This window comes from Alosa pseudoharengus, unplaced genomic scaffold (assembly GCF_046254945.1).
Source record: "Alosa pseudoharengus isolate Yale_2024_CS ecotype anadromous, Long Island Sound unplaced genomic scaffold, YU_APseudo_1.1 YU_APseudo_1.1_scf_20, whole genome shotgun sequence".
Taxonomy (NCBI): Eukaryota; Metazoa; Chordata; class Actinopteri; order Clupeiformes; family Clupeidae; genus Alosa; species Alosa pseudoharengus.
This window is the reverse complement of record NW_027468664.1, coordinates 31,268,250-31,295,749: the sequence shown is the minus strand read 5'-3', so window position 1 is coordinate 31,295,749 and position 27,500 is coordinate 31,268,250. Positions and strand designations below refer to the sequence as shown.

General features: G+C 44.3%; 3 protein-coding genes across 4 annotated transcripts in view; 2 read left to right on the top strand and 1 right to left on the bottom strand.

The window, feature by feature from the left end:
• Nucleotides 1-15,782, top strand: part of aldh1l2 (aldehyde dehydrogenase 1 family, member L2) — a 21,584-nt gene extending 5,802 nt beyond the window's left edge. The window contains exons 4-23 of one of the 2 annotated variants that reach the window (XM_076297099.1): nucleotides 793-958; nucleotides 1,633-1,734; nucleotides 3,134-3,223; nucleotides 4,021-4,155; nucleotides 4,426-4,551; nucleotides 5,202-5,293; nucleotides 5,463-5,610; nucleotides 5,787-5,906; nucleotides 6,209-6,336; nucleotides 6,545-6,695; nucleotides 6,790-6,860; nucleotides 6,966-7,071; nucleotides 7,463-7,550; nucleotides 7,743-7,836; nucleotides 8,212-8,311; nucleotides 9,149-9,247; nucleotides 10,165-10,330; nucleotides 10,687-10,792; nucleotides 13,287-13,486; nucleotides 13,788-15,782. In XM_076297099.1, the coding sequence (XP_076153214.1) occupies nucleotides 793-958; nucleotides 1,633-1,734; nucleotides 3,134-3,223; nucleotides 4,021-4,155; nucleotides 4,426-4,551; nucleotides 5,202-5,293; nucleotides 5,463-5,610; nucleotides 5,787-5,906; nucleotides 6,209-6,336; nucleotides 6,545-6,695; nucleotides 6,790-6,860; nucleotides 6,966-7,071; nucleotides 7,463-7,550; nucleotides 7,743-7,836; nucleotides 8,212-8,311; nucleotides 9,149-9,247; nucleotides 10,165-10,330; nucleotides 10,687-10,792; nucleotides 13,287-13,486; nucleotides 13,788-13,843 (2,344 nt within the window). In that variant the 3' untranslated portion in view covers nucleotides 13,844-15,782. The remainder of the gene's footprint in view (nucleotides 1-792; nucleotides 959-1,632; nucleotides 1,735-3,133; nucleotides 3,224-4,020; nucleotides 4,156-4,425; nucleotides 4,552-5,201; nucleotides 5,294-5,462; nucleotides 5,611-5,786; nucleotides 5,907-6,208; nucleotides 6,337-6,544; nucleotides 6,696-6,789; nucleotides 6,861-6,965; nucleotides 7,072-7,462; nucleotides 7,551-7,742; nucleotides 7,837-8,211; nucleotides 8,312-9,148; nucleotides 9,248-10,164; nucleotides 10,331-10,686; nucleotides 10,793-13,286; nucleotides 13,487-13,787) is intronic. The other variant, XM_076297100.1, reaches the window with a different exon arrangement.
• A 22-nt stretch (nucleotides 15,783-15,804) lies between these two features.
• nopchap1 (NOP protein chaperone 1) lies at nucleotides 15,805-18,162 on the bottom strand. Its single transcript, XM_076297101.1, has 4 exons — nucleotides 18,040-18,162; nucleotides 17,705-17,794; nucleotides 17,457-17,590; nucleotides 15,805-17,276 (listed from the first exon to the last, which is right to left on the bottom strand). The coding sequence occupies exons 1-4, from the start codon at nucleotides 18,107-18,109 to the stop codon at nucleotides 17,103-17,105; spliced, it is 468 nt and encodes a 155-aa protein (XP_076153216.1). The 5' UTR covers nucleotides 18,110-18,162; the 3' UTR covers nucleotides 15,805-17,102.
• Nucleotides 18,163-19,179: 1,017 nt separating this feature from the next.
• The window catches only part of slc41a2b (solute carrier family 41 member 2b), a 36,405-nt gene continuing 28,084 nt past the window's right edge, over nucleotides 19,180-27,500 (top strand). The window contains exons 1-5 of the mRNA XM_076297098.1: nucleotides 19,180-19,263; nucleotides 20,134-20,766; nucleotides 22,243-22,350; nucleotides 24,473-24,544; nucleotides 26,291-26,435. Coding sequence (XP_076153213.1) covers nucleotides 20,236-20,766; nucleotides 22,243-22,350; nucleotides 24,473-24,544; nucleotides 26,291-26,435 — 856 coding nt within the window. The 5' untranslated portion in view covers nucleotides 19,180-19,263; nucleotides 20,134-20,235. The remainder of the gene's footprint in view (nucleotides 19,264-20,133; nucleotides 20,767-22,242; nucleotides 22,351-24,472; nucleotides 24,545-26,290; nucleotides 26,436-27,500) is intronic.

Below are 27,500 nucleotides of genomic sequence, written 5' to 3'. Positions count from 1 at the left end.
TGTGTGTGTGTGTGTGTGTGTGTGTGTGTGTGTGTGTGTGTAATAGGAGAGAGAGAATGAGAGAAACAGAACAGACGGAGCATTAGTCTGAATGGTAGTTTTATACTGAAACTTTCCACTGATTTGCTGACTGAACTTAATCCAGTTAAGTCATCTTGTTGCTTTGACTGGGGTTGTTATACATTTAGTAAGTGTATTACTATTGTATTACACATACAATACACACACATTGACATAATTCAGTCAAAATAACTAACTTGACTGGATTAAGTTAGCAGCAAATATTTTTCAGAGGGTAAGTTGAAAAGTAGTTTGTTTTCAGTGTGCATGAGGGACGGAGAGAGAAAAAAATAGAAATGAGAGTGGGGTTGTCAGACAGATTAAAAACAATCATTCATGAGTAGAACTTGAATGCAAAACAAACCAACTGTCAGACCACAAGACAGTGAATAAACAACGTTGATTGTGTTGAATGTTGAGCAGTAATGAATAACGTCTCTCTCTCTCTCTCTCTCTCTCTCTCTCTCTCTCTCTCTCTCTCTTTTCTCCATCCCTCTGCCCTCTCACTCACTCACTCACTCACTCACTCACACACTCACTCACTCACTCACTCACACACTCACACACACACACACTCACACACACTCACTCACACACACTCACACTCACACTCACTCACACACACACACACACACACACACACACACTCACTCACACACACACACACACACACTCACTCACTCACACACACACACACTCACACACACTCACACACACACACACACTCTGCAGGACTCTGATTGAGGGGGATGAGAAGGCTGGCTTCTCCATATTCTGGGCGGACGCCGGGCTGGACACTGGCCCCATCCTGCTGCAGAGGGAATGTAATGTGGAGCCCAACGACACTGTGGACACCCTTTACAACCGCTTCCTTTACCCGGAGGGCATCAAGGCCATGGTAACCACGACAACCCGCCTTCTGACCCCCCTCACTCATCCTCTCTGTCGTAATTGTGTGTTTGTTTGTGGTGTTGGTTTGGTATTCAGTGTCTAAAAAGACTGATTCTCTCGGGCAGTTGAATACCTACACAACTTAAACCGTTAGTGTTTATTTATCCTTCACAAAGTCACATTTTAACACACGTATGTACATCACACACACAGCGCTTCCCCGCTAAATGTTAACACCATGATTTCCCAGGACAGCATGTCATGCCCTGGTATGACCCTAGACATTGTTAAACATTGTTAAACTTGCTTTTTTACTGCCACTGGACCAGAGCTTCTGTCTGTCTGTGTACAACTCCTGTGTGTGCTTATCGTAGTCTTAAAGTTTATATTGAGGTTATTATGTGAGAGTATGGTTCTGTAAAAGTGATTGTAGTGGTTGTGTATGTATTCACTTTGTGTGTGTGTGTGTGTGTCTGTGTCTGTCTGTGTGTGTGTGTGTGTGTGTGTGTGTGTGTGTGTGTGTGTGTGTAGATTATAGTCACACTATGTTGTGTTGTGTGCGTGTTGATGTTGGTTTACCAATTGTTTATGTTGACTGTGGGCCTTTTGGACTGTAAAAGTTTGGTGATCATGACACTGTGTGTGTGTGTGTGTGTGTGTGTGTGTGTGTGTGTGTGATAGGTGGAGGCTGTGAATCTGATTGCGGATGGGAAAGCACCTCGGGTGACCCAGCCTGAGGAAGGAGCTTCATACGAGGGCATCCAGAAGAAGTCCAATGCCAAGGTCAGACACACCTCATGGTTCCCACCATTTGTAAAACAGTCCACACACCAGATTTTGCTCCTGAAAACATGTTTTATTATAAAGCATGTGACGTTTCAGGGCCCAAGCCCTTTCTCAGAAATGAAAACATAGTAGCCATAGTGTGTGCACTTAGTTGGCTTCTTCACTCTAAGCCAGTGTTACTCATTGCGCGGCTCGCGAGCTACATGCGGCTCGTCAAGCTATAATTGGTGGCTCGCATGGTAGCTTTGGCGAGATTTCGCCAAATTTGGTTTTACTCATTTTGAGTAGGCCTAAACTGTTCGCCAAAGGCCATCATCTTTGGCCCCACCTTGATAAAAACAAAAGTAGGCTCTGATTTAGCCTAGTCTACTGTATGACTTCAACGAGGTGATCTTTAGTTTCGTTCTGCTTACAGTATCTCACTGCCACTTGCAACGCCTTTGAATGAAATCCGCTGCCCTGTTTACCGGCAATGCTACAGCGGACTTGTAATACATTTAACGCAGCTGCGTGAATCACGGAAAGTGCGAATGAAGGGACCACTTCTAAATGGGACTCACTGTAGGCTATGTGGCAACACGGCCAATAATTTTTTTCAAATGTGCTTCATTGCTAATGTGGCTCTTGTGAAAAAAATAGTGAGGATCACTGCTCTAAGCCATGCACTTTGTCATTTCAGCAGTGTTTTAGTCAAAGTCAGCTGAATACGAATGATCACGGGTCATCAACTGAATGGTAATTGATGATTGTCGTAGCAATGTATCCTTTCATGACTCAGAATGGAAAATTCCATGTTTGAGAATGAATAGGGGGAGGTCAGTTTGGATGCAGGAATAGCTTAGGGGGTGGTTTGGGGGTGTGTGAGCTGTAGACGCATGCGTTTGAGAATGTGTGTGTGTGTGTGAAGAGTAACAGGGGAGTAGTAAGAGTGAAGGAATCAGATCTGGGAGACCTGCCCAGAGTTCCTGGGCTTTGGGGAGTTATTTTTGGGTGCACTGCCCGGCGCGTTGCACAACCCGTGTCCAGCTGTTGGATTGTGCTGCCCTTTCTGGAAAGACACCGCAGCACGCCACCAAGGACTGACACAGCATATGGACTGAATGTGGCTATGCATATGGGAACGTGTGTGTAGGCCTGTATGACTATACATGAGCGGTCTGCTTTGGTCAGGGTTGGGCCAGCAGAGACGTGAATAAGAAGCACAAAACCCATTTTCCTTGACAGCGGTCTGTTATCGAGAAAAATATCAGACCAGCGAACGTTGGGAAGGCTCATTCAAATGAATGGAGCATTCTGCACCATTATGAAGAGCTGTGTAATAAGTGCAGAATATTTAAAACTCTCCTGTGTCGTTACCTTCCCCCCTCTCTCCTCTTCTCTCGCTGGTCTGCTTTAGGTGAATCTGGCCCAGTCGGCTGAGGCCATCCACAACTGGATCCGCGGTCACGACAAAGTCCCTGGAGCCTGGACCGTCATCGATGGACAGGTAGAGTCTGCTGTCAAACACACAAGCACTGGGGCCAATGAGGGCGATGTTTGGCATGGGGAGGGGGGACTGATTATGTGCTTGTGGTGTGCACATGTAGAAGTTACGCAATGTTATTGTTTGGTCGAAAAATGTGTGGTGTTCACATTGCCCTGGGTCTTTTTTGTAGTAAATGTGAAATCATTTGTTTTTTTTTGTCTTTTTTGGTAGGCAGTTACTGTGTCCAGGTTGGATGTGGACTTTATGTGTGTTTGTGTGGTTCAATGGTGTTTTAAGCCCCCACCGGTGACAGTCGACTTCAATGCACCAAACCCTAACCCTAACCCTTGCTTAATCCTAGTGCCTTCCATGCAGCGATGCCTGGAAGACAACTTTGGGGGCTTAAAACACCATAAAACGTGTGTGTGTGTGTGTGTGTGCGCGGTTTTAACTGTGTGTTCTTCATTTCCACTTCTGTCAAAAGTACACAATGGTTACATACTGGTGGCAAGGTAACAGGCATAGTGGAATATCTCACAATATCATGATTAGAACAAGGGAAATACAACTCAGTTTCTAAACTTCATATAACAAGGTGAAACCTCATATACTGAGGTTTCACCTTGTTGAATATCAAGTTGTGTCTGTGTCTGTGCCTGCAGTGTACAGTATGTGCTCAATCAGTGGGGACATTCTGCAAAATGATTTAGCAATATGACATACCTCTAACCTGAAGAGTGTGTGTGTGTGATGTGTTTTATATGTCTTTGTGTGTGTGTGTGTGTGTGTGTGTGTGTGTGTGTTTTCTGGGTGTGCAGACGGTCACTCTGTATGGCTCGTCTCTGTTGGGCGGCTCGGTGCCTAAGGGTCAGCCTCTGGAGGTGGAGGGCGCAGCTCAGCCCGGGCTCATCACCAGCGGAGGGCTCGTCCTCTTTGGAACCGACGGCAAAGCGGTGAGTGTGTGTGTGCGTGTGTGTGCGTGTGTGTGTGTGTGTGTGTGTGTGTGTATATGTCTGTGTGTCTCTTTGTATTGTGCTTCCTTATATATAAATCAAATCATAAATATATAATATAGGGAAACAGGACCTCAGCACAATACTTTTTTTAGATTGTGTACCGGTATATTTGACACACTTCCAACTCCTGTTATGGGAAGTGTGTGTAAAGGTGTGTAGAGAATGGTGCTGTAACATCTCTATATGTTGTACTGTCACTGTGTGCAGGTCCAGGTGAAGAACCTGCAGTTTGAGGATGGGAAGATGATTCCTGCCTCCAAGTACTTCTCCTCCGGAGAGAGCAGCAGTGTGGAGCTCACCGACGAGGAGAAGAAGATGGCTGAGGAGATCCGGGTAAGATCTGTGTGTGTGTGTGGGTGTGTGTGTGCGTCTTCGTGTGCGTGTGCGCGTATGGGTGTGTGTGCATGTGTGTTGACGTGTGGTTATGTGTGTGTGTGTGTGTGTGGCTTTTGATGTAAAATATAAATGTAAATCAGGTTTCTAGGCCAAGTATACTGGCGTATACAAGGAATTTGGTCTCTGTCATCCGTGAATTAGTGAACACACAGAGCACACAGTGAACACACAGTGAGGTGAAGCACACACTAATCCCGGCGCAGTGAGCTGCCTTGCTACAGCGGCGCTCGGGGAGCAGTGAGGGGTTAGGTGCCTTGCTCAAGGGCACTTCAGCCATGCCTACTGGTCGGGGATCGAACCGGTAACCCTCCGGTTACAAGTCCGAAGGGCTAACCAGTAGGCCACGGCTGCCTCCCTTGATCTTTGTTACTTTATTCCTGTGTGTGTGTGTGTGTGTGTGTGTGTGTGTGTGTGTGTGTGTGTGTGTGTGTGTGTGTGTGTGTGTGTGTGTGTGTGTGTGTGTGTGTGTGTGTGTGTGTGTGTGTGTGTGTGTGTGTGTGTGTGTGTGTGTGTGTGTGTGTGTGTGTGTGTGTGTGTGAGAGCATTACTGTGTGGTGGTTCTCACTGTTTTGTTGTCTCTTTGCCAGGCCATCTGGAAGGGAATCTTGAGCAACGTTGCAGCCATCGAGGACACAACCGACTTCTTCAAGTCCGGGGCAGCCTCTATGGACGTGGTGAGGTCAGTATGCCACCAGGGCCGATCTCCCTGGTCATCCATCCATCCATTGCCTCTAGCACGGCATCGGGTGATCATCACACTGGGAGTATAATGAACTGTGTGTGTGTGTCTGTTTGTGTGTGCGTGCGTGTGTGTGCACATGTGTGTGTGTGTGTGTGTGTGTGTGTAGGCTGGTGGAGGAGATCAAGCAGAAGTGCGCTGGTGTGGAGCTGCAGACGGAGGATGTGTACATGGCCACCACCTTCCAGGAGTTCATCCAGGTGTTTGTGCGCCGCCTCAGGGGGGAGGACATGGAGGAGGAGCTGGTTATCGATTACGTGAGTTTCCAGTCAACACACACACACACACACACACACACACAGAACATATAAATAGAAACTTAATGTATCCCTAAAACTGTCTGTCTCTCCCACGGTTTTTACAATACACACACATCTGACTTGCACTCTCCCTTGTCCTACAATAAACAGTATCTGTTTTTTTCCCTCTGCAGGCAATTAAAGAAGTGAACAACATGACTGTGAAGATGCCATACCAGTGTTTCATCAACGGCAAGTTTGAGGACGCAGAGAATGGCAAGACTTGTGACACCATCAACCCCACAGATGGCTCTGTGAGTATGGAGCATGCTCACACACACACACACACACACACACACACACACACACACATAAAAGACATACACGCAGGACGCGTAAGAAGCTTACACACATTATACACACAAACACATACACAAGTCACACACATACACCTGCTAATATGATTCATACACACAGTTAGACACAAGACCTCGACTCCCCCACTAAAACACATACTTTCACATAAACACAGACACTGTTTGAAATACTGAAGTGATACTCAAATGATCAGGCTCTCACACAGCCCATGTATCAACTCTACTGCTCCTGTGTCCAGACGATCTGTAAGGTGGCGTACGCCTCCGTAGGGGATGTGGACAGGGCCGTGGCAGCCGCCAAGGACGCCTTCGAGATAGGACCATGGGGCAAGATGAACCCCCGCGACCGTGGCAGACTACTCTACAAGTGAGCTCTCACTCTACCTTCGCCCCCTAGAGGACGACATCGGCAATGACCGAAAATGACAAACATATTCTTACTGAAAACGAATAAATAACAGAAAACATACAAGCCATACAAATATATACAAATAAATTTGCATCTAAATGCACTTTGTATATAAGCATGTCTTAACGGAGACTAAGTGTCCTTTTCTCTGCGTCTTCCTGTCTAGCCTTGCGGACCTGATGGAGGAGCACCAAGAGGAACTGGCCACCATTGAGACCATTGACTCCGGCGCCGTATACACACTGGCCCTCAAAACACACGTGGGCATGTCCATCCAGACATTCAGATACTTTGCTGGCTGGTGCGACAAAATTCAGGTGAGTGTGTAACGTTAGTGTGCGTATGTGAGCCAACATCCTTCCCCATGTCACTTCACGACCTCACTCTGATATCATATCCTGTTTTCTCCAGGGCACAACGATACCCATCAACCAGGCCAGGCCCAATCGCAACCTGACCTTCACTAAGAAGGAGCCTTTGGGGTGAGTGACAGGAAAAACAGCTAATGGGCTCTCTCGAACGTAGCATTACAGTATGCATAATATGCTGTATTGAGCGCTTTTAAACTGTTCATTTGTCTCTGTCAGTGTGTGTGCTATAGTTATCCCCTGGAACTATCCCCTTATGATGCTGGCTTGGAAGAGTGCCGCCTGTTTAGCAGCTGGAAACACACTTGTCCTGAAGCCTGCTCAGGTAACACAGCACTGTACTTACCACAAACACACATATACGCACCTCCCAAGAACAATCTGCCTTACAAACACATACACACGTGTCTGTATTGCCAAACACTATGGCCAAAGGCGGACATCCGGATTCCAGAAAGTAAAAGTCCAGGCATATATTCTTTCTACCTGTGCACTTAACACAGGTGATATCATTAATTATCTGATCTACCTGGCTGCTAATTAGGATGAGCTTGGTTTACTAAATGGTTGGATCAAATACTTGGCAGGACTTGGCGGTACTTTCTGAACCCGGGATGTCCGCCTCTGGTAATGGCAGAATCATACACACAGGCCTAGACCTACAGAACAGTCAACTCAACTATCTGACCCCAGCATGCTCTATCTTTCGCTCATAGGTGACCCCTTTGACGGCGCTAAAGTTTGCAGAGCTGGCTGCCAAGGCTGGCATCCCCAAAGGTGTCATCAACATCGTGCCTGGCTCAGGTACAATTCTCAGAGTCCAGTGTTCTTGGAGGGAGTTACCTGTGACTGCTGTGTTAGTAGTGCTATTAAATGAGCTTGTGCAATGCTTACCCAATCAGTCTCACATCATCTCTCCCTCCCTCCCTCCCTCCTGCTCTCTCCTTTTCTCTCTCTCTCTCTTTCTCTCTCTCTCTCTCTCTCTCTGCCCACCAGGTGGCTTGGTTGGCCAGAGGATGTCCGATCATCCTGACATCCGTAAGCTGGGCTTCACTGGCTCCACTCCCATTGGCAAACAGATCATGAAGAGGTCAGTGAGTTGCCTGCCCTCTCTCGCCCATACGGGCATGGACACTGATGAACTGTGTCATCAGTGCCTTGGCAAATGTTTTTTTTTTTCCAATTTGGGAAAGGTAGTTTGGTGAAAATGAAATTCACTGAAAATGACCAAAGTTTTAGAGGCTCATACATAAATTCAAGTGTTCTGCAATGTTCCCCAATATCAGTGTGCTATCTCAAAAGCTTTCAGTTTAATGCATCTTTTTAATGCCTCTTCGTCAAAAAACTAAACTAAATATAACTACTGACTGAAAACAGCACTCTGATGTCCCCCGTATCAGATTTGATTTTGTCTTAAGTGGTGTCTCAAGGCCTTCCTGTTGACACGTGTCATTTCCTGATGCAGCTGTGCGGTCAGTAACCTGAAGAAGGTGTCTCTGGAGCTGGGCGGGAAATCCCCTCTCATCATCTTCAGCGACTGTGACATGGACAAGGCCGTGCGCATGGTGAGCGCTCCCCTCCAGTCCAAACTCACTGGAGCCAGTCCACTACAACTAGCCAGAGCGTAAATATTTACACACACAGGGACAGATTGGACTGCTCAGTTGAAACAGAAAACAGTAAATATGCCAGTGGAGTGATCAAACATGCTGCTTTACGTACATAAAGGTTTAAACCAGTTTAAGCTAAATATGTGAACTTCTAGTCACCCTGTATCGCCTCCTCTTCACCTCACATGCAGTATGCCAAAACATACAGAGGCCCAGGACTAGTTTCAGCTGCTCAGAGACAATGACAGTTCTTCATAGGTTATGTCATACTTTAAAACAGTGTTTCTCAAACTTTTTCAGACGAAGGACCACTTAACCAATAAAAAAGAAACGCACGGACCACCTAGCTAAAAAAAAAAAAGAAAAAGATTAGACCTACTTCAACAGTATAATAGCCTACACAATAGGCCTACTCACTGAACCATCTTGCTTATTGTCTTTGCACTTTGCTTAGGCTATTGTGTCAGAGGATTCATTTGATTTACACTACATAGACAGTGTTGCAGAACTGTTTGGATTTACATACAAGTTGGTTCAATATTGAACAACTCATCTATATTATATTTTACCACGTCTGCTCGCGGACCACTTGGGATAGTTTGCGGACCACCAGTGGTCCCCGGACCACACTGAGAAACACTGCTTTAAAAGACATTGTATTTACATTCATGTTATTCCTCACTTCTTTAGTGAGAAGATGAATCTCATCTGTGCTAAAATGAAAGTCTCTGGCCTTTATTTTACCTGTGTGTGTGTGTGTGTGTGTGTGTGTGTGTGTGTATGTGTGTGTAGGGGATGAGCTCAGTATACTTCAACAAGGGGGAGAACTGTATCGCTGCAGGCCGCCTGTTTGTAGAGGAGTCTATCCATGACGAGTACATCAGCAGAGTGGTAAGGAGACACTCAACACTCACACTCACACTCACACTCACACTCACTCACACACACACACACACTGTCCGTGCACACACACACACTAGAGTTCTCAACGGGCCTGAAAATTACAACCCGAGGCTTTTAAAGCTCGGACCCGATGTAACCCGACACATCAACATGAATTATCTGCCCGAACCCGGCCCGCGGCCCGACGTAAAACATAGGCTACGTTTTGACTGTTAAATCCTGACTTTATTTAGGTGAAGATTCAACACATTAGCGTGACAATTTACTTAAAACGGTGACTCCTCTTCTGCCGTATCGTGACGGAAGAATCATGGCAAATTTGGATGCGGTTATCTTAGCGATACTTTTTGCAATAGGCCTACCCTCGATATACATATCGTTGGAAAGCTTAGTTCATGGCCGTTCATTTAATTTTGTAAATTTTACCAAAGCGACTGGTTTCGCCTTGCAGGGTCACATATTTAATCAGCACCTTGCATTTTGAGCATTGCACATAACCTGTAGAATTTTCATCAGAATCCAGCACCACTCCAAACACTTTCCAGACCTCTGATTTCCCCACTCCTGTAGTAGCGACGGTGAATTCACCTGCGGCAAGTTCAGCCTACTTTTCACCAACTCCATCTTCTTCTCCAGGCTAAAGGCGTGCACGCACGTTGCACGCAGCAGCAGACTTTCTTTACGGTGAACAGCTGCGATGATTAATAAATGTTTTTTTTTTCACTGAGCAGAAAAGATTAAGCCCGAGGTCCGACCCGACCCGAGTCATTTGCTTATATTTTCGACCCGAACCTGCGGGTCCCGTCGGGTTTGTCGGGCCGACCCGACCCGTTGAGAACTCTAACACACACACACACACACACACACACATTCCTACTTCACCTTTTCTCCGGTCGTCCCATCAGGTGGAGGAGATCAAGAAGATGAAGATCGGTGACCCCCTGGATCGCTCCACAGACCACGGCCCCCAGAATCACAAAGCCCACCTGGACAAGCTGGTCGAGTACTGCGAAATCGGGGTCAAGGAGGGGGCCACGCTGATTTATGGGGGGCGACAGGTGCCAAGGCCAGGTGAGCTTCCCCTCCAGAACCACCCTCTCATGGCTAACACACACACACACACACACACACACACACACACACATGAACAGCATGGGGAGTATCGCCATCTTGGAACAGATACAGGACCAAAACAGCCTTAAGTAGAGGGGGAACAAAACAAAACATAATTTTGCATTATCATTGGAGTCATAAAAATTTGTTTATACCAGGGGTGGGCAAACTGCAGACCTGCCGGCCAATTTTCAAAACCCAATGTGACCCTTGAGCCCACCCCTTCTTTATCCACACTGAAAGGAAACATGAGACCCGCATGGAAGACTGAGTCTTTAGTGAGAGCCTTGATCATTCCCTCTGTTGTGCTTTAGGTTACTTCATGGAGCCCACAGTGTTCACTGATGTGGAGGATCACATGTTCATCGCCAAAGAAGAATCCTTTGGGCCAGTCATGGTGGTGTCCAAGTTCAAAGATGGGTATGTTGATTCATGGCCGCCATCAGCTGTATTGTGGCCTACATTTCATTGTGACGTGGTGACGCACTACGTTTGTAGGGCCAGCACAAATGAATCAAGGCCCCTCGCCTCCCCCTTGCATCAAGAGTTATATCGTTGTTGAGAAGAGAAAAAACTACATGCCAGTGAACTGCGGGAACAGCAGTTGGGTAAACTTGTTGGCAAACTTTTACATAGCCTCCTTCTAGCCATCAGTTAGCTCACGTCATGTTTGCTTATCAAATGCTCACCAGAAATGAACATTACATGGCACTCCTCTGCGATCCAAGATAGGTTCTCTTCGAGTAGATTGTTTTTTAATTATTTAATTTAACTAATTAAATAGCAAACATCCTGCCTTACATCCTCATATGCACTAGTGCTGCCGCGATTAGTCGACTTAGTCGACCTAATCGACCATGAAAATTAGTCGACGGCAATTTTTTTAGTCGAAGAGTCGTTTTATTATTGACCGCCTATTTATTTTTGGTCTCACATGGCTGTAATGTTATATTAACTCTATGTTATTAACTCTTGAAAAGTACAATGACTGTCTTTGGATGTTAAACAGGCTACTAAGACTTTGGCATGTTTTAAACCCCACTATGCACGCAAGTGTTAACGCCAGCAGCAAAGCTGCGTGCCTGCCTGCTTTCAGCGCAATTAATTATTAGGCAGAGCTAAGTGGGGGGAGCTAAGCTAGTAGGTTACGCTAGTCCAGACTCTGACTAATATAGTAGCCTATTGTGGAAATTGAAATAAATTAAGTGAAGTGTCTCACGTTGACAACGCAACGGCGTGTCATTACTGTAATTCATTCATACAAAAAAACGTTAAACCGAACATGCCGCCGCCCGTGATATCAACAATCAAGGTGCGCATCATTTCCCATGGTCAATAAGTCACGACGCATATATTTTAGCGTTCAAGCCAACTGATAAAGTGAAGTAAACTATGTTGTAAGACGCGCAAAGTGCCTGTAGCCTACTTGTTTTGAACATGCTGATGTTAGGCTCATTTGCAAAGTCCTCAACTCCAGCACCGGCCGTAACGTGGACATTGCTGTTCCGGAGCCGCGGAGTGAAATTATTCCCGGGGCTTCGTCTGATAATTTGCTGCGCAATTGATCAAGGAACCGCGGACCGACAGAAAAAGAAAACAAACTTTTCTGCAATCAGTATGAATTACTTGCTAATTTGGTGTCATCAAACATAGAGCCATACAATTAAATGGTGGTATGAGCGTTCATTCAATGCGCGAGAGAAACTGAAACCACTTGATAACGTTGGTAGCAAATCTCCAATTCAACCTATTGGAAAGCTATTTAATTATGAAACTACATTTAATAGAACAATGTGGATTTATGCAACTTCCATAAAAACAGAGCACAGACTATAATACACTATCTAGAGTATTGTATAGTCAAATTTGAATAACGTGGCCAAAAGCTTGTGGCATAATTAAATATGTAAATATTCTTTCCATTTGCCTACCAGTATATGATGCTTGCATGAGGGAAACATCCCAAAACGATGACACCCATATAATTGCTGTTGTTTTGAGAAGTATTTATCATGCAACCATGCAAAAGCAATGGAACTATTCTAATTATATTTTACATTAGTAAAGCAGTCCTCTGATGTGCATGTTTTCAAACTTTTTGTGAACAATGTTAGCACTTTAAACACTGGCTGCTTTGAAGTGCATGTATAACAATATAGCATAACAATAATAATTGTGATGTGATATAATGATAATTTGATGGGGGGTGGGTTCATGTAGGTGGGCCCTATGACCCCAAAGTATGCCATGAGCGGGCCTCAGGTCAAAGAAGTTGTCTATGTCGATGGCAACACTGGCATACAAATAAAGTCTATCAAAGGTCTGACATTACTGTAGATCTGAAGGTAGCATTTTAAATGGGTGTTTACTTACAGTAATACAGCTTCTAACAAAAGTAGGGTGATATATATTTTACGTTTTCCCTTTAGTTGAGTTCAAAATAAAACGTACACAACAAAATAACAAACACTTGATTTAAAAAAAAAATAGTCGTTTAGATTAGTCGACTAATCGAAAAATTAGTCGAAAGATTAGTCGTTAGAATATTAGTCGTTAGTGGCAGCACTAATATGCACATCTCATTTCCAAATAATAGCCTACAGACACAAGTTAATCTCCTTCTTAAAGTGAAAGGCACCTAATTAGACTTACACACCACTAATACAATGTAATCATGACATTAAAGGTAGGAGTTTTAAAATTTGAAATATTTAAGTGACAAAATATTATAGGCTACTTGTAATTTTGAACTCCAAAATATATTAACTCCAATGAATATGAATAAATATTATAATATATTATAATATTATATATATTTCTTCATTAACACTGACCATTCACTTGTTTTGCTGTCTTGTCCTGCATTGGTCACTCCATTCTTATCTATGTATCCCTGTTTTTTCCCCTCTGTCAGGGACGTTGATGGCGTGTTGAACCGAGCGAACGACACAGAGTTTGGCCTGGCATCCGGTGTGTTCACGCGGGACATCAACAAGGCTCTGTACGTGAGTGAGAGGCTGGACGCAGGAACCGTCTTCATCAACACCTACAACAAGACTGACGTGGCCTCCCCATTTGGTGGCTTCAAGCAGTCCGGCTTTGGGAAGGACCTCGGTGAGGGTTTATACACACACACACACACACACACATACAAACAGCAACATCTCAGCAGGATTTTAAAATGGCCACAGTGATTTATTTAGCTTTTAGGTAAACTGATTTTATGAACTTAAAAGAAAAAAGAAAGAAGATTTAAAAAAAGATTTACTGGTCATTATGACCTCATGGTTATGTGGTGTGACTAATGAATCTTTTGTCTTAGTGACTAAACAAGATGATGCACCATAGCGCCAGCAAAACTACTGAGGGCAGTCGGAGTCTGATTGATCAATATGTATTTGCCTTGTGTCCGTAGGAGAGGATGCTCTTCATGAATACCTCAGGACCAAAGCAGTGACTGTGGAGTACTGAGCCCAGATTCCTCTGTGAACTTTTCCTATGGTGGCAAATCAGCGTATGCTGGTTGGATCTGCTGGCAGTCGATCTAGGATCTCAGCTCTGGCTTCGCTAATGGCTTGGGTTCAAGCTGAGGGAAAAAGCTTAGTCTGCGACTACGTTGATGTGCCTACACCTTTTTTTTTTAAAGAACATGGAAAAACCAAGAACACTCTTTAGAAAACCCTCTGTTCTGTTCTGTTCCAGGAACTTTGTTCTGCTTTTCTCACTTATCCCAAACCGCATTGGAGTGAATCCACTCTCTCAAATCCCTCAAGAGAAATGGAACGTGCCATCATGTTACAAGATTCAGAGCGTTTTTATAGAAAAATATATATGAAGTCATGTTTTAATGGACTGTTACCGTACAGTGTGAACATCAGATTTTATCACCTTGGATGTAATTTAAAATAATATATTTGACACGTTATGTGCCCATTTGATGGCTTTTAACGAGTTATCAGATGTTTAGAGATTTTTAAACATTACCAGCATTTTACAGGTTGAACTCACTTTAGTAGTACAGGCCCCCTCCATTGTAGTGTTTTCTAAAAGAAATCTAAGTCTGTGTAAATATTTTATTTGGGGAGAATAAATGCTGCAGTCTAGTGATTGCTGAAAGTGTTGAAAGTCTCAATGTTATTTGGATTCTCATGCCCAGTCTCTTTCAAAGACCCTCCTGGCCATGCAATGAGAAAAATAGATGCAAAATACACCATATATTATTATGTTACTATATGTGTATACTGTACATGGGTTGCTACCTGCATGTCTCACTTGCAGTGCCCTTCACTGAGCTCTGTGCAACACCATTTCTCACATTTAAAGGTCTTAACCAAGTGACATTGAAACAATTGCTGAGATTTCAGAAGTCAGTTTTGCAACAGTAAGACAGGTAGATGACAACTGCAAGAGCTAAAGTTGCAATGGGCTCTTTGCACCTAGTAAATCAGCACGTAACGATATTAAAGTAGGATTTATACAAGCTAAAATTATTATTGGGCAAATGATATTCAGTGTCTTAGTAAAGACGTTAGGAGCAGAATATAACTGAAGATGCCGTTACAACACAGTAAACGCTCCACTGGAAACAAAGCGGCCGCATTGAGAGCCTTTCGTGCAAGTAGTCCATTTCAAGGAAATAAGTCACAATGGTGTGATGTGTCCTTTTTCCTCAGTAATTAAAATTACACAAAGACTCCACGTGAACAATATCAGTGTTTTCACAGATCTGATTAGCACATTACTAGCAGAGTGAAAAAGACCTTCATATCGCACACCATTCGCTTCACTTTTATCATTCTAAGTCTACCTCTCCAATTCATTTTGAGTATTTTCTCAAAATGTGGTTTTCCACTTTTCAACTGTGACAACGTGTATGAAAAGATGCCGCATAGACAGTATCTTCCGATTGTGGAAGTATATTGTGATAAGGAGTGAAACAAACAACTGAGCTTGATACATTTTTAAATATAAGACAATATAAATCTGAAACAGGCCATAACCATAGGACCACATAATGATATCACACTTGTCAAACTAGTTGATAGAGAGAGATCACATCCATTTTTGTCCATAGTGTAGGAATAGAGCAGTTAAGACTGGATGGTCTCCAGATCTTCATGATAATGACATGGACTTCTACTCAGCAGGCTTTCATTGTTGGATGTCAAATGAAATATTCTGGCATGAATTATTGAGTCTCACAAAGTGAATTCACAATGCATAGATCTTCTGGCTTTTTAGTGATTGATGCATTTATTTTATTGTTAATTATTGTTTTTATCAATAATCAATGTATTTGATCAAACTGTTTAATTCAATCACTACAACCACAATGTTAAAAGTCACTGTCATTGTTTGTACAGTACATCTAGCCTACTGTAAGTTTTTAGCACTGTATTTCAGATCCAAAGTCTCCTTTGTAATAAAGCTACAACAGACCACAAACACATGCATTATCAGTGTCAATATAACATTGTCTCTCTTTTAGATAGATAGATAGATACTTTATTGATCCCCAAGGGAATTTAAATCTAACATTTATAATTTCATGAAATCAACTAAGAGACTATGTCCTTGCAAGATTTCACAGATTCCAGACCCTTCTGGACTACGGTACTGCTGAAGTGCCCTTGAGCAAGGCACTTAACCCCTCACTGCTCCCCAAGCGCCGCTGTTGTTGCAGGCAGCTCACTGTGGCAGGATTAGTGTGTGCGTCACCTCACTGTGTGTTAAGTGTGTTTCACTAATTCACGGATTGGGATAAATGCAGAGACCAAATTTCCCTCACGGGATTAAAAGAGTATATATACTTATGCTATATACTAATACTATATACGTATTGCTGTTTGACCTGGGCAATTTGGCAAAGTTACCGCAGATATAAAGACTTTGATACCTGCATGTCTCTCTTGCAGTGTCCTTCACCGAGCTGTGTCTCGATTGTGTGCAACACCCTCTCTCACATGTCAGTGTCTTAAGAAGGTTGCACAGTGTGTCAAGGCACTAGGAGAAACACGGCTGATCTCAACTCATGATGCTGTAGGTCTACATTGCTGTACTGTAAACTACAGTATTTTCATAGTGAAAGGCAAATCTGCTAATCGTTAAATGGACATTTCACTTTCACATTTGACTTAAGGCAACTGAGAGGGTTCAGCCATCCATACAATGTGGTTCAGAAAACAGGTTTGCAGACTTCCACAAAATATACCTTTACATATTCACTTTTTTAATGAAAGTAAGCATTTGGGGACAGATCCTGAATATAGTAGGGTTTACCCAGGAACATTTCTTGAACTTAATAGCACCATGATAAAACGTGCAACTAAAACTATGACTTGATCTAAAAAAAAGGTGGTAAAAATATGGTGAATAGTAGAAGAGTGTATAATGTTCCATCCTCTTGACCGAAATATGGCCATTGTTGCTGTGACAGAGTCCGCCTCTGCAACACAGGACAGAGACAGTCCCTTGCAGATTCCAATGAGAGAAAACGTACCCTCCCTGTTCAGGTAAAATCTCACATCAGCATCAAAAGCTCACATCCTCTCCGCTGTGCAAATTTCAAATGAAGTCCCCTTCACATGAATTCAACTCATGATGAACAAATACAGGTCACAAACTGTGACAAAATCAAAATGGCTGCAAAAGACCTCCAGCCCTGCGGATGTCTCAGCACCCATGTTACACTGCAGAGTCCTGTGCTCAAAGAGAAAGGCTGTGTGTTGAACTACACTCCATCCTTCTCGAGAACCTCAATGTTGGCTCTTCTTTTTCTCTTACAGTCTCCGGGTAGTTTGAGCTTCTCCTCTTCCGGCTCACTGGCCGAAGAGTCCTCAGAGCTGTCAGCCTCCAATGATTCAGCATCGCTGTCCAAGTCATCCAGTTCAACAAGTGCTACATCCTGAGTATTACATGAACGACAAGATTTAATATTTGCTATGAAGGAGTTCACAAGTAACTGACATACCTATGACACGCTTAATATTACAACTTAAAACAAGACAAAAGGCAAAGGTAGAAACTCTCCCAATTAAGAGAAAATAAGTTGTCACAATAGTTTTGATGCAGTAAGTTGGCTCACCATTTCAATTACTTTTTCAGTATCGTCGGTGTTTTCTATGTCAAAGTGACCCGCAGGAACTGATTCCATCTGCTGTTTCAAGGACTCATTAGCCTGAGCAATCTGTGGTAGAAAACTCTGGAGTCTGTCCAACACTAGAAACGCACACAGTCAGTTAAAGAGAGGCATAACATGCTTCAACTTGCACTTGAACAATACTCACTTTAAATACATACTTCAAATTCGCAAAGAATGGTTGAATAACCTACCGCTACTTCTGGGAAGTCTGGTGGTCTGCAGAGAGGACGGTCCACCACCGTTAGGCACTTTGGATTTCAACAGCAGTTTATCATGGATAGCTGCATAGCAGAGAGAGACATTGTGTAAGTAGGACAGAAAAACGATAATACAATAAAGCAATAAAACATTAAATCTTACTTCTGTAACATGAACTTATTAAGCGAAGATGTGGGTGGTCTACTCTAGTGGATGCTAGCTAGCTAAAAGTCACAGACTTGGTAACATGACGTCTTTTAGCCTCTGAGAGAGTTTGCTGAAAAGACAAAGTGCCATAAAATCTCACTAGTTTTGCCAGCTAACATACCTGCTCCATTGCCACATGAAAGTAATTCTTGTGAAGTAATGGTTTGCTTATTTTTTGCTGTCTCTTCCATCTTTTCTGTAGCCACAAGAACGAGAAGGCATGAGCCGCTACATGTGATGCTCACTTCCGTGTAAATACCCAGTGACGCAGTCTGGTTCACAACAGTTATTTCGCTAGGAAATTAGCGCGCCTAGCGCCTAGCGCGCCCTCCCATGGAGGGATGTCTGTATGGATTCTTATTAATGGCAGAGGCAGGACAGGCTCTGAAATTAAAAACGTAAGGTAGACTATATGGTTAAAACATGATTTTTTATAAGTAAAGTGTTAGATGGCATGAGTTGGAATCATGGACATTACACATATGAATATGTGATTGTAAACTGTAATTTAAAAGATTGTCTCTCCACTCACACAATACCTGGAAGTTGTTGTTTTTTTCCAGATCATTCAAGAAACAAAGTGTCTTAAGGGGTCAAATGAGTACGCACTAAAAAGAAGAAACGTTTATAGATGGTAGAAGAAAACATTACCAGAGCCCGTCTACGAAGAGCCTTGCCACTCCGTATTAAGTCCCATTGTACCGAATTTTGGATGCAGTTCCACTGGGGGCGATCGCCATGAGTGCAGAATGAATGGGAGTCAATGGAGCTAGGCAGCTAAATTGGTCTCTTTCACCTGATTGTCGTTGACAAATCTCAGATTTGATTGTAGTTTGTATAACTTCAACATGGGTTATAGGTCAAAAGTTGAATGAACGAGTACTTATGTCCTTTTGATTTCTTACAGGTTGGGTCGTTGTTGCACATAACACACTAGCATTGTGCTAATGAATGACGTCATTGACACATTTGAAAGGCTTTTTAGAACAATTAAGTGACTTTAAAAAATATAATACTCAACCAAGTGTATTTTCTTTCTTTCGAATGCAATACTCAAATTACTTGAAAAAAAATTATATCCCAAGAACAGTGGATTTTGAGGGGTACAGCTCCATAGACCTCCATGCATTCTGCACTCGTGGACGAGCGCCCTCATGTGGAACCACAGAAGGACTGAACTGGTTGCTGAACTTCCTGTTTCTAATAACTGGATGAGCGCAGGCGTACTGAGTCATTTGGCATGGGCTGTGTGGCACTTCTGCGGTGACGCGACAGACTGTCAGAGAAGCAAGAGACCGAAAGTCAGAGCATCTTGTACCTACGTCGGAGTGAAGCAGTACTTCAGGTAAGGCGATAGAATGAACGTTGCTTTTTCTACAGACCAGTGCCCTGGTTTCTTTGATTAAAATCAGGACTTGTCGCTTCACCTTTCGCTCTGAATTTTGCTTGCGTCTGAGGAGGTGGGGTACTCCTGTGAATGGTTTCCATTAGGGGGACTTATTTATTTATCCCACCGAGACAGAACATTCTGTTTCTATTTCCTCGTCTTTTGCTCGCGTCAAATGGGCAATTTAGGTACAATTACATGTATCGGAAATACATGGCTCTGAACCAATACTTTTCCAACTTAGAGCATTTGATGGGAAATGCCAATAACTTATGTGCTTGCGTCGTTAGCTTAGCAGAGTGAGCTAACCCAACTAGCCAGTCCGCCAGCCAGTATGTGTAATCTCCATCGCTCTAGGGTTTCTCAAGCGTCTGAGTGCATAGAAGACATTGAGTTCCTGCTGCCTATTTGGTGTTTGGCAAACGTCCATTTAAATGCGCAACACTATACGTTGTGTGAGTGTTCGTGGAACGCTGTTCGGACATCCTGGCTCAGCTGTATGATGCCATCTGTCACTTCTTAGTGGTTGAGGGAAGCTACCCCCAAGTAGGTAATAGCTTGACCTGATCTTAACAAAGCACCTTGCCTGGTGAGAACAATCTTAATATAAATTTAAGTTGAGTTTTTCTTTTGGTGCAGTCTCTTTAAATAATTTAAGAATGTGTTGAGGGAGATCTAGGTGACCAATTCTATTGAAATATAGGAAGAAGGTTATGTGTGTTGTGTGTGTGTTGTGTGTGTGTGTGTGTGTTGTGTGTGTGTTGTGTGTGTGTGTGTGTTGTGCATCAGATGAGATATTGTTAACGCATGTCTTCATATCCCATGCAGCATGTGGCAGGACTCTCTACCTCAGTAGTCAGCCTCCACCACCACCCACACCCCCCTGCATCCACAGAGTGGAGATGACCCAGCCTCACGGGCCCCTGCATCATGAACCTCCGCACCACCGGGGGCTCCTCACCCGTGGGCAGCCTGGGCCATAGCTGGGCCCTCCTGTCCGCAGGCCGTGTGCCCTCCCTGCTGCAGACCATGGTGCCAGCGGGCTACAGTGCCCTCCAGGAGGAGCGGCTAGTCATGTCCGAGCTGAGCGGCGGCGGCAGTGGTAGCAACTCCGCCAAGCCCGATGTGTTACTAAGCAATGGCTACCACCACCGCGAGAGCCGGAGCCACCGGCATCTGGACCGTACGTCCCGCTCGTCGCTGTCGTCAGGCGACCTCGGAGACGGCCGGTACGGCGAGACGCAGCCCATGCTGCCCAATGGGGAGCTGTCGGCCGACGAGGACGGCGGAGACGCCGGGGAAGAGGAGGACGAGGAAGACGAAGAGGAGATGGAAAGGCCAGCCCTGGGCCGCAACATGCCCAAAGAGTCACCCCTGGCCATGGCCCTGCAGATCCTGGTGCCCTTCCTGCTGGCCGGCTTCGGCACGGTCTCGGCGGGCATGGTGCTGGATGTGGTGCAGGTGAGCTGAGAGCCGCATGCCCCCCCTCGCACACGGTCACTCTTTTGTCCTGTCCAGGTTGCCAAGCACCACAACTCACCTCTCATGTTACAGCCCTGCGGCATGTCTTAGGTGTGCCAATCAGTAGCCTGAGAGCAAATTGTTGCTGAGCCAGTTTTACTCAATATCAAGAAAAGAGAGAGCGGTGGATTTGTTATGAAGTCCATGTCCCAGAGAGCACACATCCAACCAGTGCTTCTTCATTCCAACATAAGGGCATTTCGATCCTGGTCTTGGGTGTATACTGCAATGCTAAGTACAATGGAATGGAATGGAATTGGAAGTTCACCAAAGAAAGCAATTGAAAACAGAGCAGAGCAAGAAGAGCAGTACAAGTGCATTTTGTTGTTTGACACTGAAGTTTAGCTAACCAAAATGCCTCATTGGTTTAGAACTTAACATTTTTGTAATGATCTTAAGGCCTGCAAGCATTGTTTTGATTGGTGTGCCGTTCATTTTACTGCAGTGGTTTGGTGGATTGGTTGTTTAGACAGAAATCACTATTTCGATCACTTACTGAAATATACTCCGTTCCGTTAAAGAACCATCTCAGAGTGAAGTGTAATTTCAGTTCCCTAAAGTTGTGTCACAAAGTGAAATGTAACTTCAATTCCTTAATGCAATTCCCTGTCCCACTTTTGGGAAAATGCACACACATTAAACAGACATTAAATTCACATCACACAGACAAAGAGAAACTAAAGAGAATTGATTCCAACTGTTGTTTCTCTGTGCTGTGACAATCAAAACTGGAAATGAAAGTGAACCCTCTCCTTTTACCAGCTTCCTCTGTAGGTTTTACCGGAGAGTTAGCCTAGAAATCTAGACGCACCCTAGCGGCGGCAAATTATAGGATGGCCCGCCAGGCTACCGGAGAGTCTTACAAGGATCTCTTTCCGATCAAACAGGAAGCCTATAATAAACACAATCTCTAACTGTCTGGATGTTGCAGATAGTCAGTTTTATTGCCTTATGACGTTAAATGTGGGGAGAGCTATTATCAGGAACACCTGGTTATTGTTCCTTGTTGACCTGTAACGCAATGAGCTACCTATGACAATATTATACACCGAGTATTTTATCAAAGTCAATTTTGAATATTGCATTTGAATTGTCCAATGGTGTCTCTTCAATCTGCTTTATCATTCTTTTCTAATGGCCGCCATGTCAGTTCTGTCTCCCGACATAATAATAATCATAATAATAATAATAATAATAATAATAATACATTTTATTTTATTCATAAGTGCCTTTCAAGTCTCCTAAGGACACTGTAAAATTAAAAGGTTATGTATGTTTAACAGTACATACAGACAGACATTGCAAACACAGAGGACATTGTACAATTGTACAGCATGTTCTTTCTGCTGTTCTAATCTCCTGCCCCTCCCCATCTCTCCTTCCCTCCTTCCCTGTCCTCTCCTGTTCCACTGACAGCACTGGGAGGCTTTCAAGAACATCACAGAGATCTTCATCCTGGTTCCTGCGCTGCTGGGACTGAAGGGGAACTTGGAGATGACCCTGGCGTCTCGGCTGTCCACGGCGGTATGTGGGCAAACATTCGCACAAACCTCTTTCTGTAAAACGAAACATGTTCCTTTATTCCTGTCTACCTCCTTCGTCTCCCTGTGAATTTCTCTCCCTTTCTCCCTCCTCTAAATAATCCCATCCTGTAATCTCATAATTATTAGCACTTGCTTTGCTTGCTGCAGACACAATAATGACCAACCCCCTTTCTAGAATCTATGACCGTATCCCTCCTTAATGAACCCAGCTGACTCAGTGTCTCTTTCACCACCCCGGTCATAGACTCCTCCAGACAGGTCATTTTCTCCCCTGTCCACACCACCCATTGCCTGACCACAGGTTAATAGGTTGCTATAACGCAGTGAAGCCCTCTTGGGCATGTTTAAACAGAGAGGTCGATAGTGTCAACTCCAGCAGCACCTTGCCCGAACTTGTCCTCTGTGGTCGTGACGACGTCAGTCGTGCGGAGCCTCTGCTCTGCTGCAGGTGTGAGTCCTCGTCGAGGTGAGGCCGTGGTTCGCCCCGGAGGCATGGCGCACGCCAGCCCTGTTATTATGGTCTGTTGGCCGCACACTCGGGGGGTATTTGGCCGTGCGGTGGACGGCATGAGTTGAGAGGAGTGCTGAGTAGAAGGGAACTGCTGAGCTCAGAGCGCTCGGGGGCAGAATGACCCACTTTCCTTTGTGTGGATCACTCTGGTTCGTGTTGCACGCTATCTGCAGTGTGTGTGTGTGTGTGTGTGTGTGTGTGTGTGTGTGTGTGTGTGTGTGTGTGTGTGTGTGTGTGTGTGTGTGTGTGTGTGTGTGTGTGTGTGTGTGTGTGTGTGTGTGTGTGTGTGTGTGTGTGTGTGTACGTGCGCGCGTAAGGATAAAGTGTGTGCGAGGTGTCCAGCCATTCTGGTGATATAATCCTGGTACAGAGAGCTTACTAAACTTTGGCTCCTGGCACATGGAATAGGTATTATGGGAAGAATGTGCTGAACTGGCAGTGTTTCAGGAACACACACACAAGCACACACACACGTACTCTCTTGGGCCGGCCCCTCCACAGGTCCATATTCTCTGTGGCAGTCAGAGCAGGCTGGTGTTACCCCGGTGAATGTGTCGTTCCACCTCGAGCTGGAAGAGTAAACATAGGAGGCAGAACTGGGGGGGTGCCAGCGAAGTGGAGCGAAGAGAAGGGTAGTCACATAGGGGTTGCTGTGTGTGTGTTTGGGGGGGGGGGGGGGTTTGTTTTATCTTTTTGCTTTGTTCCCCATCCATGTCTCAAACACTTCATACCTTTGTTAGGAAAAACTGGCTTGTAACCTTGCACCTACATGCTAACTACTCTAACTACTGCCATTCTTCTCATTGTTCCCCCCCACCATTCACTCACTCATGCGTTCTTTCAATTCTTCTCTCTCTCTCTCTCTCTCTCTCTCTCTCTCTCTCTCTCTCTCTCTCTCTCTCTCTCAATCTCTCCTCTCCTCTCAATTCTCTTCTCTCTGTCCCCCAGTCACGTACACACACTTCACTCTCTGTCTCTATGTTCATCACATATCATGATGTCGCCCTCCACAAATACACACACACACACACACACACAAACTACCTCTGTTTGAGCCTTTTGAGTCTAAGCTCCAGACTTGGTGGAGTAGAGAATCATTCCATTGTACAGTGTTGATCCTCCTCTCCCCTCCTCTCCTCCTCTCCTCATCTCCCCCTCTCCCCTCCTCTTTTCCTCTCTCCTCACCTCTCTCTCTGACTGTAGCACCCAGTGTCCTGTCTATGAGGCTACAGCTCCTCTCTGTGGTGTCATGTCTCCTATTACCCACAATCCCTTGCTCTTCGCTTACCTGGTTGATTAGAGTGTTGCGAGAGTGCTGCTATCTCCTAGGCTGTGGCCTGACTAGTGTTGGTCATAAATGACAATACTCAGCCTAAAGTGTCATTTGCTTTACCTGCTGCACTGCCTCATTTGCCTCTTCCTGTTGCATGCAAAGCAGTTCACCTGAACTGGACGCCACTTCTTCTTTTGACCTCAACCAGCATTATTAATTGCTGTGGTTAAACACACAAAGTAATGGAGTGTGGATCGACTTGGAGATGTACCGTAGCCCTGAAATCAGTCTGTTTGTCTGTGCCTCGTCCTCCCCCAGGTGAACGTGGGCAAGATGGACTCGCCCATCGAGAAGTGGAACCTCATCATAGGGAACCTGGCCCTCAAGCAGGTAAATGGCGACTTTCTCTCTCAGACGTCAAACCTTATCAGCGGCCTATGGGGATTATCTTATCTCTGCCAGAGCACGCAACTGTGTGTGTGTGTGTGTGTGTGTGTGTGTGTGTGTGTGTGTGTGTGTGTGTGTGTGTGTGTGTGTGTGTGTGTGTGTGTGTGTGTGTGTGTGTGTGTGTGTGTGTGTGTGTAAGCCTGGCGGGTAATTATGACTTCATTAGGGCAGCTGATAAGCCAGTGGTGGTCTGATAAGATGGCTTCTGGATGCCAATATGTGTGACAAGCAGGAAACATTACAGGCTTTTCTTATCAGGGATTTCAATCACGGATTTGAAAGCACCTTAATTGATGTGCTTTCCAAATCACAACATCCGATTGTGTAAACAAAGAGAAAAATCATTGTCACTTTGAGAAAAACAGTTTTTTTTTTTTTGTTAGATTACTGTGGTGGACTGTCTTAGACAAAGAGCATAAGGTATTAGAGTGTCTTAGTTTTGACCTGGAGAGATGTTGACTTAAAGGGCTTGATGTGTTTGATAAGGCTTTAAAGTATTACTTCCTTGGTGTGATCGTTTGTTTGAAGATGCTACTCCTCCTTAGTTCAACATAGTTGACAATGAAACTGACACTAGAACTCCTATCCACTCCTTATTCATGATAATAACAAAAGAAGTAGCACACTGGTCCTGACATTCCTGTATCACTGTTAGCCTTATATTAATGCTTTTATTCAGATAGCAAGATAATGAAGGTCTAAACCTGAACCTATATGAGACTAATCTGGGTACCCAGAAGCTCGCATCATGCTGAACGAACTTCTGGGACAAAACCTTCACAACCGGAAAACAGCTACTTTCAGAGACGCCCACTGATCTCACTTCCGTTGTGTTCATGACGAAAAGTTCTTACTGAAACCAGTGTGAAATGGCTGCTGATACAAACATAATTAAAGCATGTTTAGGGTCGATTTTTGAAGAAATTGAAGTTCGTAACAACATTTGCTTTAAACCTCTGCAGGAGTTATGTCTAATTTGCCTAAGCAAAGGCTAACCAGAGATGGCTACAAAGGCAAACTAAACGCCATCGTTTTGGTTGTTAGTCCGCTGTCGGCGATATTTTCATGAAACACCCAGTACATGTGCATACTATTAAGGTCTGCCACCTCTCCGCGATTGGCTATTGAAAAAAGCTTCTTTCGAAATCAGAGACATTTCGAAAGCATATTCCTCTAGACTAATATGAGACAGGTACACTACATCTTGTGGGTCTTGTCAAACATGTTTTGGCCAGTGTTTGGATAGCCTCAATCAAGTGCAGGTGACAGCAGGAATCCCTCAGTAGCTCACATGATGATCAGGATCAGATTGGGGTTCTGGATTAGAATCCTATGACAGGAACTGGAGTTCTGGATTAGATTCTGGAATTCAAATCAGATTCCCCCGTAGGTAGGTGGGTAGGTAGGTAGGTGGGTAGGTGGGTAGGTAGATAGCTAGATAGATAGATAGATAGATAGATATAATTATCTATCTATCTTTCTTGATCCCCAAGGGGAAATTGAAGGTCCCAGTATCTTAAGACACCACACACAACAGCATAAACAGGATGATAAAACAAAACAAATCCACATGACTAAAATGAACAGCTAAAGATACTAAAACAAAAACAAGGATACCAAAACAAGGGGGGAAAAAACAAGGATGTATCCCTCTTCATCCTCTGCCTCGTCTTCCTCGCCCCTCACCAGGTCCAGGCGACGGTGGTGGGCTTCCTGGCGGCCGTGGCGGCCGTGGTGCTGGGCTGGATCCCTGAGGGAAAGTTCCAGATGAGTCACGCCGTGCTGCTCTGCTCCAGCAGCGTGGCCACTGCCTTCATCGCCTCACTGCTCCAAGGTCAGAGGTCAACAGGGAGGGGTCACCTGAGGTGCATTCAAATTCACGAACATAGGCAAATGTTTGCGAACGTTTGCAAAGAGTTTTCCGTTAGCCTTGAGATTTCAGGGAACGTTTGGGAACAATCGCAAACAGTCGGAGGAGGTAGTTCTCTGCGAACATACAGTGGAACTTGATGTGAGTTTGACGAAGGCAACAATGCAATTACAGTTACAATGGAATGTTAACACCAAATCATTCAAATTTAACTCTTCAAAGAAAACATGTTCAACACGAACGTTCGCCACTGTTTGCCAAATTTGAACGCACCTCTGGGGTCATCATTGAGGGTGAAGTACTCTGTACCAAATTGCCAGCAATGGCTTCTGTTCATCTCTTTTATGACATACTTGAGGACACTGGTGGTCAATAAATGAACTGTAACTACTTGTTTGTTTTGCACTGCTGTGCATCCGGTTCCATCTTGTTCCTCAGAGCTTGTGCAAGAGTCTTGTGTCCATAATAAGCTAAGTCATGTTTGTGTAAAGTGTCAACTCACTCTCAGTGTTACGGGTGGGCGTTGTATAGTTTGTCTCATATCATGCTTTCAGTCATTTTGCTAGCATCCAAAGCGCTGTAGGCAAAGAGTGTGTTTCTCCATAGTGTATTTTCACTGTACCAACAAGTGCCCTTGTGGATAGGGGTCGAACAATATATCAATATTGAAATATAGTATCACCAGGTGTTTGCAATATGTGATACGGATACCTCCGCCTATTTGACTGACCAAAGTACATGGAATAGATATGTAGTTCCTGATTTTTGCCTTTTAAGGAATATTTATTTTTCTTCATCTACCCAGATATTGTGAGGTATGATGATTGTCTCGCAATGTGTCAAGCATCACAGAATCGCTGTATCGATCACAATCTCAGGCAAAATAGCGTGACAGAATCATATCACAAGTTAATCCAGGGCTGCCAACTTTTCAAAAAACCTTGGAGTGAGATTTGGTGGGGCCAACCAAAATTTTGCTGCGGAAATTTTTGTTTGGCTCATTCAGCATTATACCATACAGTAAAAAAA